This window comes from Pongo pygmaeus, chromosome 6 (assembly GCF_028885625.2).
Source record: "Pongo pygmaeus isolate AG05252 chromosome 6, NHGRI_mPonPyg2-v2.0_pri, whole genome shotgun sequence".
Lineage (NCBI taxonomy): Eukaryota > Metazoa > Chordata > Mammalia > Primates > Hominidae > Pongo > Pongo pygmaeus.
Window position 1 is genome coordinate 101,579,976 of NC_072379.2, and position 14,460 is coordinate 101,594,435.

A 14,460-nucleotide genomic window follows, 5' to 3' on the forward strand; every position below is an offset into this window, starting at 1 on the left:
TCACTTGAGGCCAGGAGTTCAAGACCAGCCTGGCCAACATGGTGAAATCCGGTCTGTACTAAAAATACAAAAATTAGCAGGGTGTGGTGGTGTGCACCTGTAATCCCAGCTACTTGGGTGGCCAAGGCATGAGAATGGCTTGAACTGGGGAGGTGAAGGTTGCAGTGAGCCAAGATGGCACCACTGCACTCCAGCCTGAGTGACTGAGTGAGACCCTGCCTCAACAACAACAGAAACAAAAACTTAATTAAAAAAATTTTTTTTTGGCTGGGCACAGGTGGCTCAAGCCTGTAATCCCAACACTTTGGGAGGCTGAGATGGGTAGATCATGAGGTTAGGAGTTCAAGACCAGCCTGGCCAACACAGTGAAACTGTCTCAACTAAAAATACAAAAAATTAGCCGGGCATGGTGGCAGGCACCTGTAATCCCATCTACTCAGGAGGCTGAGGCAGGAGAGTTGCTTGAACCCAGGAGACGGAGGTTGCAGTGAGCCAAAGTCGTGCCATTGCACTCCAGACCAGGTGACGGTGCGAGACTCCATCTCAAATAAATAAATAAATAATAAAAATAATTTTTTTTTTTCAAGAAATATTTTGGCTGGGTGCAGTGGCTCATGCCTGTAGTCCCAGCACTTTGGGAGGCTGAGGCGGGGAGATCACTTGAGGTCAGGAGTACAAGACCAGCTTTGCCAACATGGCGAAGCCCTGTCTCTACTAAAAATACAAAAAATTAGCCAGGCGTGGTGGCACGCGCCTGTAATCCCAGCTACTCGGGAGGCTGAGGCAGGAGAATCGCTTGAACCCGGAGGCGGAAATTGCGGTGAACTGAGATCACGCCACTGCACTCCAGCCTGGGCGACAGAGCGAGACTCCATCTAAAAAAAAAAAAAAAAGAAATATTTTTGCTTAATAAGCAACTTGATTTACTTGTGCCTAGTGTTTGTTCAGTCTGACATACCTTGCATGAGTTTCGAAGTTTTTGCCTTTCCTTCTTAATGGCTTTTTTCTGGATATCTTTTTCCTTCTTTGCCAGCAATGCTTGCTGTCTAACTTCCTCCTCTTCTTTCTCCTTAGCTAACCGAGCAGCTTCTAATTCAGCTTGTCTTTGCTTTAAAAAAAGGGAGTAAAATCATTTTAATAGGTACAGTAAAATTCCTAAATGTTTTATAATTTTAAAAATTTAAACTTTTAATAAATTATATTAGGAAAAAAGGCAACATAAACTTATTGAAAACTGAAGGATGAACTCGGAAAGACAGCTGGTAAAGATCTATAAACATTTATTAGAAAATGTAAAATTGACATATTAGAAATAAGCATAATATTAAAGGAACTTATTGAGAGGTGACAGCGTGCTGGCAGTCCTCACAGCCCTCGCTCGCTCTCAGCGCCTCATCTGCCTGGGCTACCACTTTGGCGGCACTTGAGCCCTTCAGCCCACCACTGCACTGTGGGCGGCACTTGAGGAGCCCCTTTCTGGGCTGGCCAAGGCCGGAGCCCACTCCCTCAGCTTGCAGGGAGGTGTGGAGGGAGAGGCGCGAGCGGGAACCAGGGCTTCATTCTTGAAGTCAGTGAGACCAAGAACCCACCAATTCCGGACGCATTATGACACAATTTTTTGCTCAATAAAAACTTGCTGGTAAGGAAGATCTCTCTCAATTATACCAACTGGTCATGATTCATTCACAGTAGCACCCAATCCTCTGCTTTCAAATTATAGTTTTTTTAAAAAATAGATGTGAAGATTAAAGTGAAGATTAAAGATTTCATAAACATTTAAAGTCCACCTTCATTAAATGTTGTCTTACTTTTTCTTTAGCTTCTTGCTCCTTCCGTTTAGCTTCTACTTTTGCTTTCTTTTCTGCTTCTTTCTTGGCTTTTTCTTCTTCCTTGAACTTTTTTATCCTTGGATCACAGCTATATGCATTGTCTAGCAAAAGAAAAAGTTAATCTCATTTTGAATTTCTAACATTTAGGGGACTTAAAAAAAATCAATTCTACTTACCAACTAATGTTCTTATTCTGTTCATTTCTTCTTTTTTTCTTTGTGCTCTTGTTGCTCTGTTCTGCTTTTCAATCCATCTCCTCTCATCACGACTATAAAATAGAAAATATTGGAAACAAACTACTCCTTATAGATGCTATGACTGGAAAATGCAATATTTTATAAAATATTTATATGTAAATAACATCCTAGAGTTTAAAATGCTGTGTCATTACTAACATTAAGCAACGATTTTTTTTTTTTTTTGAGACGGACTTTTGCTCTTGTTGCCCAGGCTGGAGTGCAATAGCATGATTTTGGCTCACTGCAACCTCCAACTCCCAGGTTCAAGTGAGTCTCCTGCCTCAGCCTCCGGAGTAGCTGGAATTACAGGTGCCTGTCACCATGCCTGGCTAATTTTTGTATTTTTAGTAGAGACAGGGTTTTGCCATGTTGGCCAGGCTGGTCTCGAACTCCTGACTTCAGGTGATCCGCCCGCCTCAGTCTCCGAAACTGCTAGGATTACAGGCATGAGCCAGCATGCCCGGCCTAAACAGTGGTTCTATTTAATATTAATTTTGGTTATTTTTTGCACATTCATGTCAAAAGCATTTCTGCACACATACAAAAAAAAAAATTAATAAAACCTAGGTTAAGCAACCAGAAGAAAAAGATTTTGCTGAACTGAGCTATCTGACATTATATTCCTTGGCAATTTCTTAAGCATATCCTAACCAATTATTGATATGGGCCCACCTAGTTTAACTTGTGAGGAAGGATTTCAAAATATTAAAAAATTGTTTAAAAAAGATGTACCAAGAGAAAATATGAAAGAAAATTTATGTGACATATTTTTACATCATCACAAAGACCAGAGAACCAAATAAATACCTTCCATTATTAATGATTTGCATACATACCATTCTGCTTTTTCTTTTTCTTCTTCATCTAAATAAGAAAATTCTCTCCAAGAATCAAAATTATACCTAATATAGACAGAAATAATACACAATCAAGACAGAACAAAAGAAAAAAAATTCCTTTTAATGCAAGTGAATGAATTTGTTTTAATAGATACGTTTCCTTCCCTTCTAGTATTGAACTAAGATCAAGTCTTTCTCCTTTTTTAAGGACACTGCATTTGGTATGAAAATCTAAAATGCACACATCACTCCATAATCAAAACCACACCTCCCTGCTATCTCTTCTTTGTTAGGTTTTTCGCTTGACCAAGACCTATTTTTAAGTTTTCCTTGCCTTCAATTTTGCTAGTCCGTCAAGTCTGAAGGTAACCCTAGTAGTGGTTATCTGATCTCCAGTTTGTATCCTCTGAAGGTAAAAGCAATTACAACTGATAGAGCTAAATCTTGTTATTTTTGTTCTATGTGATTTTATGTTTTTGTATTTACTAGACATTTGATGAGAAAATGTAGCACATATAAAATGGCCACTAACTATTGTGCATATTAAAAATTAGTGAATTAGTTACAGGGACAAATAGCACTGTCTCCTTCCTCATGAACTCAAGTACTTTTAGTAGAAAGTAACTAAATAAAAATGTACTTATTTTTATTCAAATGACTCCCCAATTTTCATTTTTTACTACTATCATGTGCTTGATATCTAGAAATCTCATTAATAGAAAACAGGCTGAAAATCTTAAAAGCGTAAATATCACATAGGTAACAGAGTGCTTTTCTTCAGTGAAGGTTCTGCAATTTGCCCATCTGAATTAATTTATAAACAATCAAGTACTTATTGAATACTTTTCCTTTTAAAAAATGACAGCATCATACAAACAGTATACTCACTTACCAGAAAGAATAAAATATATCTACATCTTCAAATGATGAATTCATATCACCAAGTTTAGGAACATTTTTTTTATTTGACCATCTGAAATATCAAAGGAAATATTCTTACAATTCTTCAAAAATTATGTACAACAGTTCAACAAACAACTTAATTTATTAAAAACAATAATTTTTACTAATTCCTCTGATTTCCCTTCCCTACAAGCTCTACAACTCGAAGATGGAGCTGGAAGGTCAGCAGTGGGGCATGAAACAACGCAGGTGTGCGAAAAGTGAGGCCAAAGATAGACTGGGGTGAGGAGAGAAACAACGGGACAGATTTCTAATCACAGGTTACCTTCAGTTCTATAAAATACAATGCCATAGCAGCTGCTAGGCAGGCTAGAAAAAATGGCAGCTAGCCCCTTTTGCCAAGCTCCTGTCCCTAAATAGTCAGCACAACAACCTGTAGGCCTAGCCCTTTAAAAATGTTAATATTCACAGAGGGAACTCATGTCCACCCCATCACCAGCACCACCTTCCCCTTAGAGCCAGATTTCTCGGCTCAGCACTTCATCGATCACTGCTGAAAAGGATCCTGAAGCTGCTACTGATCCATGTTTTCTACTCTGTGAAATCATTACACAGAAAAATATACTACACCTTTTTACCACCTCAGCACTGTTATAAAACAAACGTGGCCAGGCACGGTGGCTCATGCCTGTAACCCCAGCACTTTGGGAGGCCGAGGCCAGCGGATCACCTGAGGCCAGGAGTTTGAGACCAGTCTGGCCAATATGGTGAAACCCTGTCTCTACTAAAAATACACAAATTAGTGGTGGCAGATGCCTGTAGTCCCAGCTACTCAGGAGGCTGAGGCAGGAGAATTGCTTGAACCTGGGAGGCAGAGGTTGCGGTGAGCCGAGATTGTGCCACTGCACTCCAGCCTTGGCAACAGAGCAAGATACTGTCTCAAAATAAAAAAGGAAAACAAAAAACAGGTGAAATCCAAGGGAGAAAGGATGGCGGAAATACTAGGCGGCGCCAAACCGCTAATCAAAGTGGTTCTCAAATTTGGCTGCACAGTAGAATCACCAGGGAGCCTTAAAAATCCCCACAGAAATTCAAACCAATAAATCAGAATCTTTCCAGGTGGAACTCAGGCATCAGGAGTTCTTCCTGTTCTCCAGGTAATTCCAATGTGCAGCCAAGATGTGCTTTAAGGGAACCTGCCAATGCAGATGGAAAAAAAAGATGTAAAATAATATTGGTACACACTATTTTAAAACAAACTTTAATGAAATAAAATATGTATGCTTTAATCGTAAATATAAATAATGTTTTGTCAAAGAAGCCTTATGATAATCAGATGATCAAATAAAGAACAAAGGATTTTCTCAACTGACAATGAGTCAAAGAGAGTAGTATACCGATTGATAAAGAACAAATCAAAGAATGGAAAATTACTGTCACCTAAGTGTAAGAATCACACTATAAAAGTCAGATACTGTTATTTCTCTCAAAGCAAAATTTTTTTTTTTTTTTTTTTTGAGATGGAATCTTGCTCAGTGTAGTGGCACGTCCTCGGCTCACTGCAACCACTGTCTCCTGGGTTCAAGCGAAACTCCCGTCTCTGCCTACTGAGGAGCTGGGATTACAGGCATGCACCTCCACGGCCGGCTAATTTTTGTATTTTAGTAGAGATGGGGTTTCACCATGTTGGCCAGGCTGGTCTTGAACTCCTGACCTCAGGTGATCCGTCCACCTCGGCTTTCCAAAGTGCTGGGATTACAGGTGTGAACCACTGCGCTCAGCCCAAGTAAATTTAAAAGAGAAACCTCTCATAAATTGTACAGAAATTTTACTATGCAAATGTAGAACTTCTGTTTAGAAAGCAATATAAATGAGAACAATTAAGTTCACCAGAAGGGCTCAATATTGCAGAGGAGGAGGAGGAGGAGGAAGAGACAGTGGAAATAATCTATAAATGAAGCTATTATCAGAGGGAAAGAGCAGAAACCTGGAAGACTACAAGAAACAAGCCAACAGGGCACTATGATCAAAAGGGATGCCTTAACTCACCTGGAATTCCTTTCAAACACTGGGGTAAACACTTCGAAGAAATTATCCTTTGCTTCACTTTTAGAAGGAACTGAGTTATCAAAAGTAGGATCTACACTGTTAAATGCTCGTCTTTTCACTGGATCAGATAACATTTCATAAGCTGAGAAAAAAATTGTTAAGATCACATCACCATAACTTTACCTATTTTTTTCTGCAAGAAAACAAGTATCTCCCTCCTTAAAACATATAAGTCATTAATTTTCATATTCGAAAATTCTGTTTGCAAGTTGGGGAGGATTTAATTTAGGTAACAACAGCTTTAGCACTACTGGATATAACTGGACTTAACTCCTTCTTTATTTTTCTAGTAGACAAGTGACAAAACAATAAATATCACCCACCCCTCAAGAGAAAAGATGACTCTGGGGAAAAAGAAATAGCTAGTAAGTTAATTGTTAGATCCCAAGGTTGTAATAGATCGAAGGATCTTAGGCTTCTGGAGCACTGTGTAAGAGAACCGGCAAAGAGTATATTTGAACGGTGTGCATACAACTGTTCAAAAATTAGCATCAAAATGTAAAATCACATTTAAGGAAACATTTAGAAATGGTGGTAACCTACAATAATTTGCTTAGTGATGTGTATGTAAATAGCAATAAGTAACTGTAGGGTCTGTACTAGGATATAATCAACTTCTTGATTTAAACTAGGCTAGCAAAACATCTAAGGAACAGTTTAGTCCCATAAAGCATCTGAAACGAAAAAAAAAAAAAATCTTAGTATTCTCATCATTAAATAGAACACTTACATGAATTAACTGTAGGATGAGCTTCTGATAAGAATCACCTGGGGATCCTGTTAAAATGCAGATTTTAATCAGTAGGTTTGGGGCAGGGCCTGAGACTGCATTTCTAATAAGCTGCCAGGTGTTGCTGATGCTGCTGGCTGGGGAAACCTCACTTTGTGTCGTGAGGCTCTGGGGTGATGATTAGAAAGAACTTGATATAACTGAAATGTTTTAAAATGTCAAAGGATAGTTGAGTGAACTACAGTATGCATAAGAAACCCAATCCCAGCAATTAATAAATAACAATTACTATTAGAAATTCCTGACTCTAAAGCATTTTCTTACCTTTAGTTATGCAAGTGAAGTAGTCATTATCTCCTTCTTTTATTGGTTCACCAGCTGCTTTCCGTTTGTCTGGGTGATGTTTTAAAACCATTGCTTTATCTACAAAACCAGTCAGATTGAGATAATTTGTCACTTTAAGCACCAAAACTAAAGAATGAACTACATGTAGACCATTTCTAAAATCATAAGGCTAATATTAGAATCTTTTCTCCCACAGTAAAATATATGCTTATTCAATGTGAAAATTATAGAGAAACTGATTTATTATTATTATTTTTTGAGACGGAGTTTCGCTCTTGTTGCCCAGGCTGGAGTGTAATGGCATGATCTCGGCTCACTGCAACCTCCACCTCCCGGGTTCAAGTGATTCTCCTGCCTCAGCCTCCGGAGTAGCTGGGGTTACAGGTGCCCACCACCATGCCCAGCTAATTTTTTGTATTTTTAGTAGAAACAAGGTTTCATTATGTTGGCCAGGCTGGTCTCAAACTCTTGACCTCAGGTGATCCACCTGTCTCGGCCTCCGAAAGTGCTGGGATTACAGGAGTCAGCCACTGAGCCTGGCTTGAAATAATTATTTTAAGAATTAGCCAAAGTGCCCCTAACCAATGACAATGACTCTTAACATTTTGGTGTATTTCTGCATAGACATTTTTTTTTCTTAAACATATGCTTTAAAAAATTCAGGTGTAGGCTGGGCATGGTGGCTCATGCTTGTAATCCCAGTACTTTGGGAGGCCGAGCTGGGAGGATCACTTGAGGTCAGGAGTTCAAGACTAGCCTGGCCAATATGGCAAAACCTGGTTTCTATTAAAAATACAAAAACTAGCTGGGCGTGGTGGTGCATGCCTGTGGTCCCAGCTACTCGGGTGGCTCAGACATAAGAATCGCTTGAACCCATGAGGTGCAGGTTGCAGTGAGCTGAGATGGCACCACTGCATTCCAGCCTGGGTGACAGAGTGAGACTCTGTGTCAAGAAGAAGAAGAAAAAAAAAACAATTCGGGTGTAATCGTATGTACTAATTTATATTCTGCTTTTTTCAGCTTCACATTATAGCATTTGCATTTTCCATGGTTTTTTCCTTGCAAACTCTTCAAATTTTTCTTTCAAATGACTGCTTAATACAGTATTTCAAGTAGATTTGTTATAATTTAGGCATTTCTCTACTGTTGGACATTTGTGCCATTTCCAATTTTGCATTATTATAAATAATGCCAATTTGAATAATTTTAAATGTAAGTATTTTTCCTTATTTAGGATTCTTTCTTCTTAGGATATAACCACAGAAGTGAACTTCATGAATGGAAATGGAACAAGTTATTTTCCAAAAGGCATACTATTTCATACTCCTACGTGAACATCCTTTTACCACAGCCTCAGCCACAGTAGGTCTAATTATTTAAAATTTGTGATTATCACTGGTGGTCAACAATTTTTTTGTTTTTCATCCTTTAACTGGAAAAAGGAGGGGCTGTCTCAGTTTTTCTTCTGACTCTGTGTGTCACTTACAATAAATAATGATAGCTGTTAACATCTACAGAGCAGTTGACATGTGCCAGGCCTGTTTACCAGTTAATCTTCTCCATGATCCTATGAGGAAAGTACTATTACTGTCTCCATTTTATAGATGAGGAAAATGAGGCACAGAGACATTATGTAGCCACTACCACTGCAACTTGCTTAAATTTCCGGCCAAGTCGGGCTCTAATCCAGACAGCCTGACTCCTCAGCCTGTGTTTGTATGCTGCCTCTCCTAATTCATTATGTTTATTAATAATTTTTCCCCGTTTTGTTAACACTTATGTTTTAAAAAAAATTGTCATCTTTATTTACATTTACCGATCATTTCTTTTGTAATTTCTTCTAGTACTGACAATAGTTCTGGTTTCATTAACATTTCCTATAGATTGAATAAATTTTTAAATCTTTTTGGAATTTTAATATAGTCAAGAAAGTATCTAAACTTGTCATTTTTCAAAATCTTACTGTCATTTAATAATCCTTCCCTTTTCCACTGATTTGTGACACTATCTTTATAATAGAAAATTTTACAAGGGCTTGTTTTGGCTACTTATTCTTGCCCTGGGGTTATCTTTAAACTGCCACAGCTTTCTAATATATTTGATCGTAACTTCCAAAAACTGTGTAATTTTTGCTTATTTTTCTTGCGTCTAGTCACTTAACTCTCTTTTGCTTTTCTAGGCAGATCCTATATTATCTACAAATAATATATTTATTTCCTTCTTTCCAATAGTTGTCTCTTATTTAATAACTTAACTCACTGACCCAAACTCCCAAAATAGCATAAAAAATAAAAAGCAGTCTGCTTCACCCCTGGATTTTAGGTAATAGCATTAACGCCACATAGCTAAAATTTTGCTAGCTGTGGGCCTGAAACAGTTATCAAAGTAGGGAATTAACTACATTTCTTTTCAAAATTCTTATCAAAACAGAATGGGTGTTAAATTGTATTCTATGTGCTTTCACTGCCTACTCAGGGAATCACATGGATTTATTATTATCTGAGCTATAATTCTGCTATATTAATATACTTCCTAAGTTGGATTCCTGAGAGAAACTCTATGTGTTCATGAACACTATTATTCTTTTAGTGTACTGTTAAATTGCATTTGTTATTTTATTTTATTCTTTTTTGAGACAGGGTCTCACTCTGTTGCTCAGGCTGGAGCACAGTGGCACCCAATCTCAGCTCACTGTAGCCTTAACCTCCCGGGCTCACGTGATCCTCCCACCTCAGCCTCCCAAGTGGCTGGGATTACATGTGCTCTCCACCATGCCTTGCTAACTTTATTTATTGAGACGGAGTTTTGCTCGTTGCCCAGACTGGAGTGCAGTGGCACAGTCTCAGCTCACTGAAACCTCCACCTCCTGGGTTCAAGAGATTCTCCTGCCTCAGCCTCCTGAGTAGGTGGGATTACAGCCATGCGCCACCACGCCTGGTTAATTTTTGTATTTTTAGTAGAGATAGGGTTTCACCATGTTGGCCAGGCTGGTCTCGAACTCCTGACCTCGTGATCTGCCCACCTCAGCCTCCCAAAGTGCTGGGATTACAGTTGTGAGCTATCGCATCCAGCTCTTTTTTTTTTGTAGGGGAGGGGTTTCATTATGTTGGCCAGGCTGGTCTTGAACTCCTGGGCTCAAGCGATCCTCCCACTTTGGCCTCCCAAAGTGCTAGAATTACAGGCCTGCACCACCACGTCTGGCCACTATTTTTTCATGATACAAGTATCTGTACACACTTATGGCATACATGTGATATTTTGTTCATAATACATGAACAAAATCCTTTTTTTTGAGACAGAGTCTCACTCTGTTGGCCAGGCTGGCGTGCAATGGCACAATCTTGGCTCACTGCAACCTCCACCTCCCGGGTTCAAGCGATTCTCCTGTCAGCCTCTGGAGTATCTGGGATTACAGGCACCTGCCACCACGCTCAGCTGATTTTTGTATTTTTAGTAGAGACAGGGTTTTGCCACGTTGGCCAGGCTTGGTCTTGAACTCCTGACCTCAAGTGATCCGCCTGCCTTGGCCTCCCAAAGTGCTGGGATTACAGGCATGAACCACCGTGCCTGGCTCATTTTGTGCATAATTCATGATACATGCATAAACCACGTAATGATCAAGTCAGGGTATTTGGGTATCTATCAACTTGAGTGTTTATTATTTCTATGTATTGTGAACATTTCAAGTTCTGTCTTCTAGCTATTTTGAAATATACAATACATTATTGTTAACTATCATCACCCTACTCTGCTACAGAACACTGGGACTTATTCCTTCTAACTGTATGTATCCACTGACCAACCTCTCTTTATCCCTCTCCCCCCCAACACCCTTCCCAGCCTCTGGTATCTATCATTCTATCTACTACCTCCACGAGATCAACTTTTTAAGCTCTCACTGTTCTCATGAGTGAGAACATGCAATATTTGCCTTTCCGTGCCTAGTTTATTTCACTCAACATAATGACCTCCAGTTCCATCTATATTGCTGCAGACATTTCATTCTTTTTTATGGCTGAGTGGTATCCCATTGTATACATATACTTTTCTTTATCCACTAGTCTGCTGATGGACACTTAGGTCGATTCCTTATCTTTGTTATTATAAACAGAGTCGCAATAAAAACATGGGAGTGCAGGTACCCCTTTGACATACTGTTTTCTTTTCCTTTGGATAAATATCCAGTAGTGGGACTGCTGGGCTATATGGTAATTCTATTTTTAATTTTTTGAGAAATCTCCATACTAATTTGCATAGTGGCTATGCTAATTTACATTCCTACCAACAGTGTATAAAAATTCCCTTTTCTTGAATTTGCTATTTTTTTTTTTTTGAGGCAGAGTCTTGCTCTGTCACCCAGGTTGGAGTGCAGTGGCGCAATCTCGGCTCACTGCATGCTCTGCCTCCCGGGTTCACGCCATTCTCCTGCCTCAGCCTCCCGAGTAGCTGGGACTACAGGTACCCGCCACCACGCCTGCCTAATTTTTTTGTATTTTTAGTAGAGACGGGGTTTCACCGTGTTAGCCAGGATGGTCTCGATCTCCTGACCTCATGATCCGCCTGCCTCGGCCTCCCAAAGTGCTCGGATTACAGGCGTGAACCACAGCACCCAGCGAATTTGCTATTATTCTTAACATTTTACCTGTTTTTTTTTTTCATTATATTAATAGGAATTGTTTGTAGGATTTTTTGGGCTCTCTTTGCTAGGTTTTGCATACTCAGATTACATTAAACTTTACAATTTAACAAAATGAATTATTCCAAAACAGTTTATGATTAACCGATTCTCCAATTACAAAATAAAACATCAAGTTTATATTCAGCATTAGAATTTTTAATTCTTTAACACTTGAAACAATTCACCTGAAAAATTATCTGGGCCTAAAAATTGTTTTTAGGAGTAAATTCTTTGGTAACTTTAATGTTTTTCATCCTTTTTTTTTTTTTTTTTTTTTTTTGTGGGGGTGGGTGGGGACAGGGTCTTACTACTGCTCAGGGTGGAGTGCAGTGGTGTGATCACGGCTCACTGCAGCCTTGACCTCCTGGGCTCAAGCGCTGTCTCAGCCTTCTGAGCAGCTGGGACCACAGGCACGCACCACTATGCCCAGCTAATTTTTGTATTTTTTGTAGAAATGGGGTTCTGCCATGTTGCCCAGGCTAGTCTTGAACTACAGAGCTCAAGCAATCCACCCACCTCAGCCTTCCAAAGTGCTGGGATCAAAGGCATGAGCCACCATGATTAGCTCTTTGTGTATTTCACTACATTTTGAGTATCCTGTATCTGAAATGCTGGGGTCCAAAAGTGTTCGGGATTTCAAATTGTTTTAGATTTTGGAATATCTGCATTATACTTACTGGGTGAGCATCCATTCCAAATCTGAAAATCCAAAATCCTCCAGTAAGCATTTCCTTTGAAGTGTCATACTGGCACTCAGAATTTGGAGCATTTTGGACTTTGGAGTTTTGGATTAGGGATGCTTAACTTTTATTTGTTTATTCTTCTTATAAAACCCATTTTGGGATACTGTCTTATTTATTTTCTTCCTACATCTTCCTTTGTGCTATTCTTTTAAACCTCTGAATTGAATTTCCACCTTATCTTTTCCCTCTTTTGAAAAAAGTAACAGAATAGGTTAAGGCAATGAATTTACTTAAGGTACACATCTAGCTGCCAGTCCTTAAGTTTTGATAAAGCAGTAATCTTACTTTTGTGGAAAAAAAGAAGTCTATTAGCATAATTTTTAATTCTGTCTAGGCTCAAAAGAATATATTTAATTTCCAAGGACTGGTATTTTTGGTTTGTTTCATCATATCTATCTGATTCAACGGAGATAAAATTTAAATAAAATAAATGCCCAGATTTTAAGCATTCATTAAGTTCAATGAGTTCTGACAATCATATACACTCATGTAACTACTATCCAAAAGAAAATATAGGCCATTTCCATCATCCAAAAAGTTCCCTTGTACCCTTTTCCACTGGGCTCCCATCCTCTACCAGCTAAGGCAACCATTTTCTGATGCCTGTCACCACTTCTGCATGTTCTTGAGCTTCAAGTAGATGTAACTTACAGTATGTCTGTGTCTGGCTTCTTTTATTCATGGTTTGAGATTCATCCATGTTTTTCTGTGTATTGGCAATTTGTTCTTTTAAAAATTGCTGATTAGTATTCCACTGCACCAAAATATATAGCAGTTTGCTTATCTATTTCCATGTTATTAAACATTTGGGTGATTTCCAGTTTCTGGACATTGTGAATAGGCTGTTGTGAACCTTTTTTTTTTTTTTTTTGAGACGGAGTCTCGCTCTGTTGCCAAGGCTGGAGTGCAGCGGCGTGATGTCAGCTCACTGCAAGCTCTGCCTCCCGGGTTCATGCCATTCTCCTGCCTCAGCCACGCGAGTAGCTGTGACTACAGGCACCCGGCCACCATGCCCGGCTGATATTTTTGTATTTTTAGTAGAGATGGGGTTTCACCATGTTAGCCAGGATGGTCTCGATCTCCTGACCTCGTGATCCGCCCGCCTCGGCCTCCAAAAGTGCTGGGATTACAGGTGTGAGCCACCGTGCCCAGCCTGTTGTGAACATTTTTGCAGAAATCTTTTGGCTGGGCACGGTGGCTCATGCCTGTAATCCCAGCACTTTGGGAGACTGAGGCAGGTGGATCACTTGAGCTCAGGAGTTCGAGACCAACCTGGTCAACGTGGTGAAACCCAGTCTCTACTAAAAAATACGAAAATTAGTCTGACATGTTGCCAGGTGCCTATAATCCCAGCTACTTGGGAGGCTGAGGCAGGAGAATGAGGCAGGAGAACCACCTGAACCCTGGAGATGGAGGTTGCAGTGAGCCAAGATCACGCGACTACACTCCACCCTGGACAACAGTTAGACTCTGTCTGAAAAAAAAAAAGAAAAAAAAAGAAATCTTGAAAAAAAATTTTTTTTAATTAAAAAAAACAAAGAGAGACAAGGTCTCGCTATGTTGTCCAGGTTGGTCTTGAATTCCTGAGCTCAAGTGATCCACCAGCCTTAGTCTCCCACAGTGCTAGGTTTACAGGGATGAGCCACCATGCTTGGCCTATAGAAATCTTTTCATGAGCATAATAAAATTATTTATTTCAACATATACTGCAAGGGTTCAGAAACAGTGACAAATATTTTTGGTATTTTTGGGGCATTTTTTGAGACAGTTTCCCTTTGTCGCCCAGGTTGGAGTGCAATGGTGCGATCTCGGCTGGCTGCAACCTCTGCCTCCCAGGTTCAAGCGATTCTTGTGCCGCAGCCGCCCAAGTAGCTGAGATTACAGGCATGCGTCTCCATGCCTGCCTAATTTTTATATTTTTAGTAGAGACGGGGTTTCGCCATGTTGGCCAGGCTGGTCTCGAACTCCTGACCTCAGGTTATCCACCCGCCCCAGCCTCCCAAAGTGCTAGGATTACAAGTGTGAGCCACCGTACCCGGCTCCTA

General features: G+C 39.7%; 1 protein-coding gene across 1 annotated transcript in view; it reads right to left on the minus strand.

Annotated features, from left to right (window-relative positions):
- DNAJC2 (DnaJ heat shock protein family (Hsp40) member C2) overlaps positions 1 to 14,460 on the minus strand; it is a 32,596-nt gene that overhangs the window by 8,442 nt on the left and 9,694 nt on the right. The window contains exons 4-10 of the mRNA XM_054494984.2: positions 6,974 to 7,072; positions 5,860 to 6,001; positions 3,800 to 3,880; positions 2,905 to 2,970; positions 2,006 to 2,097; positions 1,809 to 1,930; positions 959 to 1,108 (exon numbers count right to left, since the gene is read on the minus strand). Coding sequence (XP_054350959.1) covers positions 959 to 1,108; positions 1,809 to 1,930; positions 2,006 to 2,097; positions 2,905 to 2,970; positions 3,800 to 3,880; positions 5,860 to 6,001; positions 6,974 to 7,072 — 752 coding nt within the window. The remainder of the gene's footprint in view (positions 1 to 958; positions 1,109 to 1,808; positions 1,931 to 2,005; positions 2,098 to 2,904; positions 2,971 to 3,799; positions 3,881 to 5,859; positions 6,002 to 6,973; positions 7,073 to 14,460) is intronic.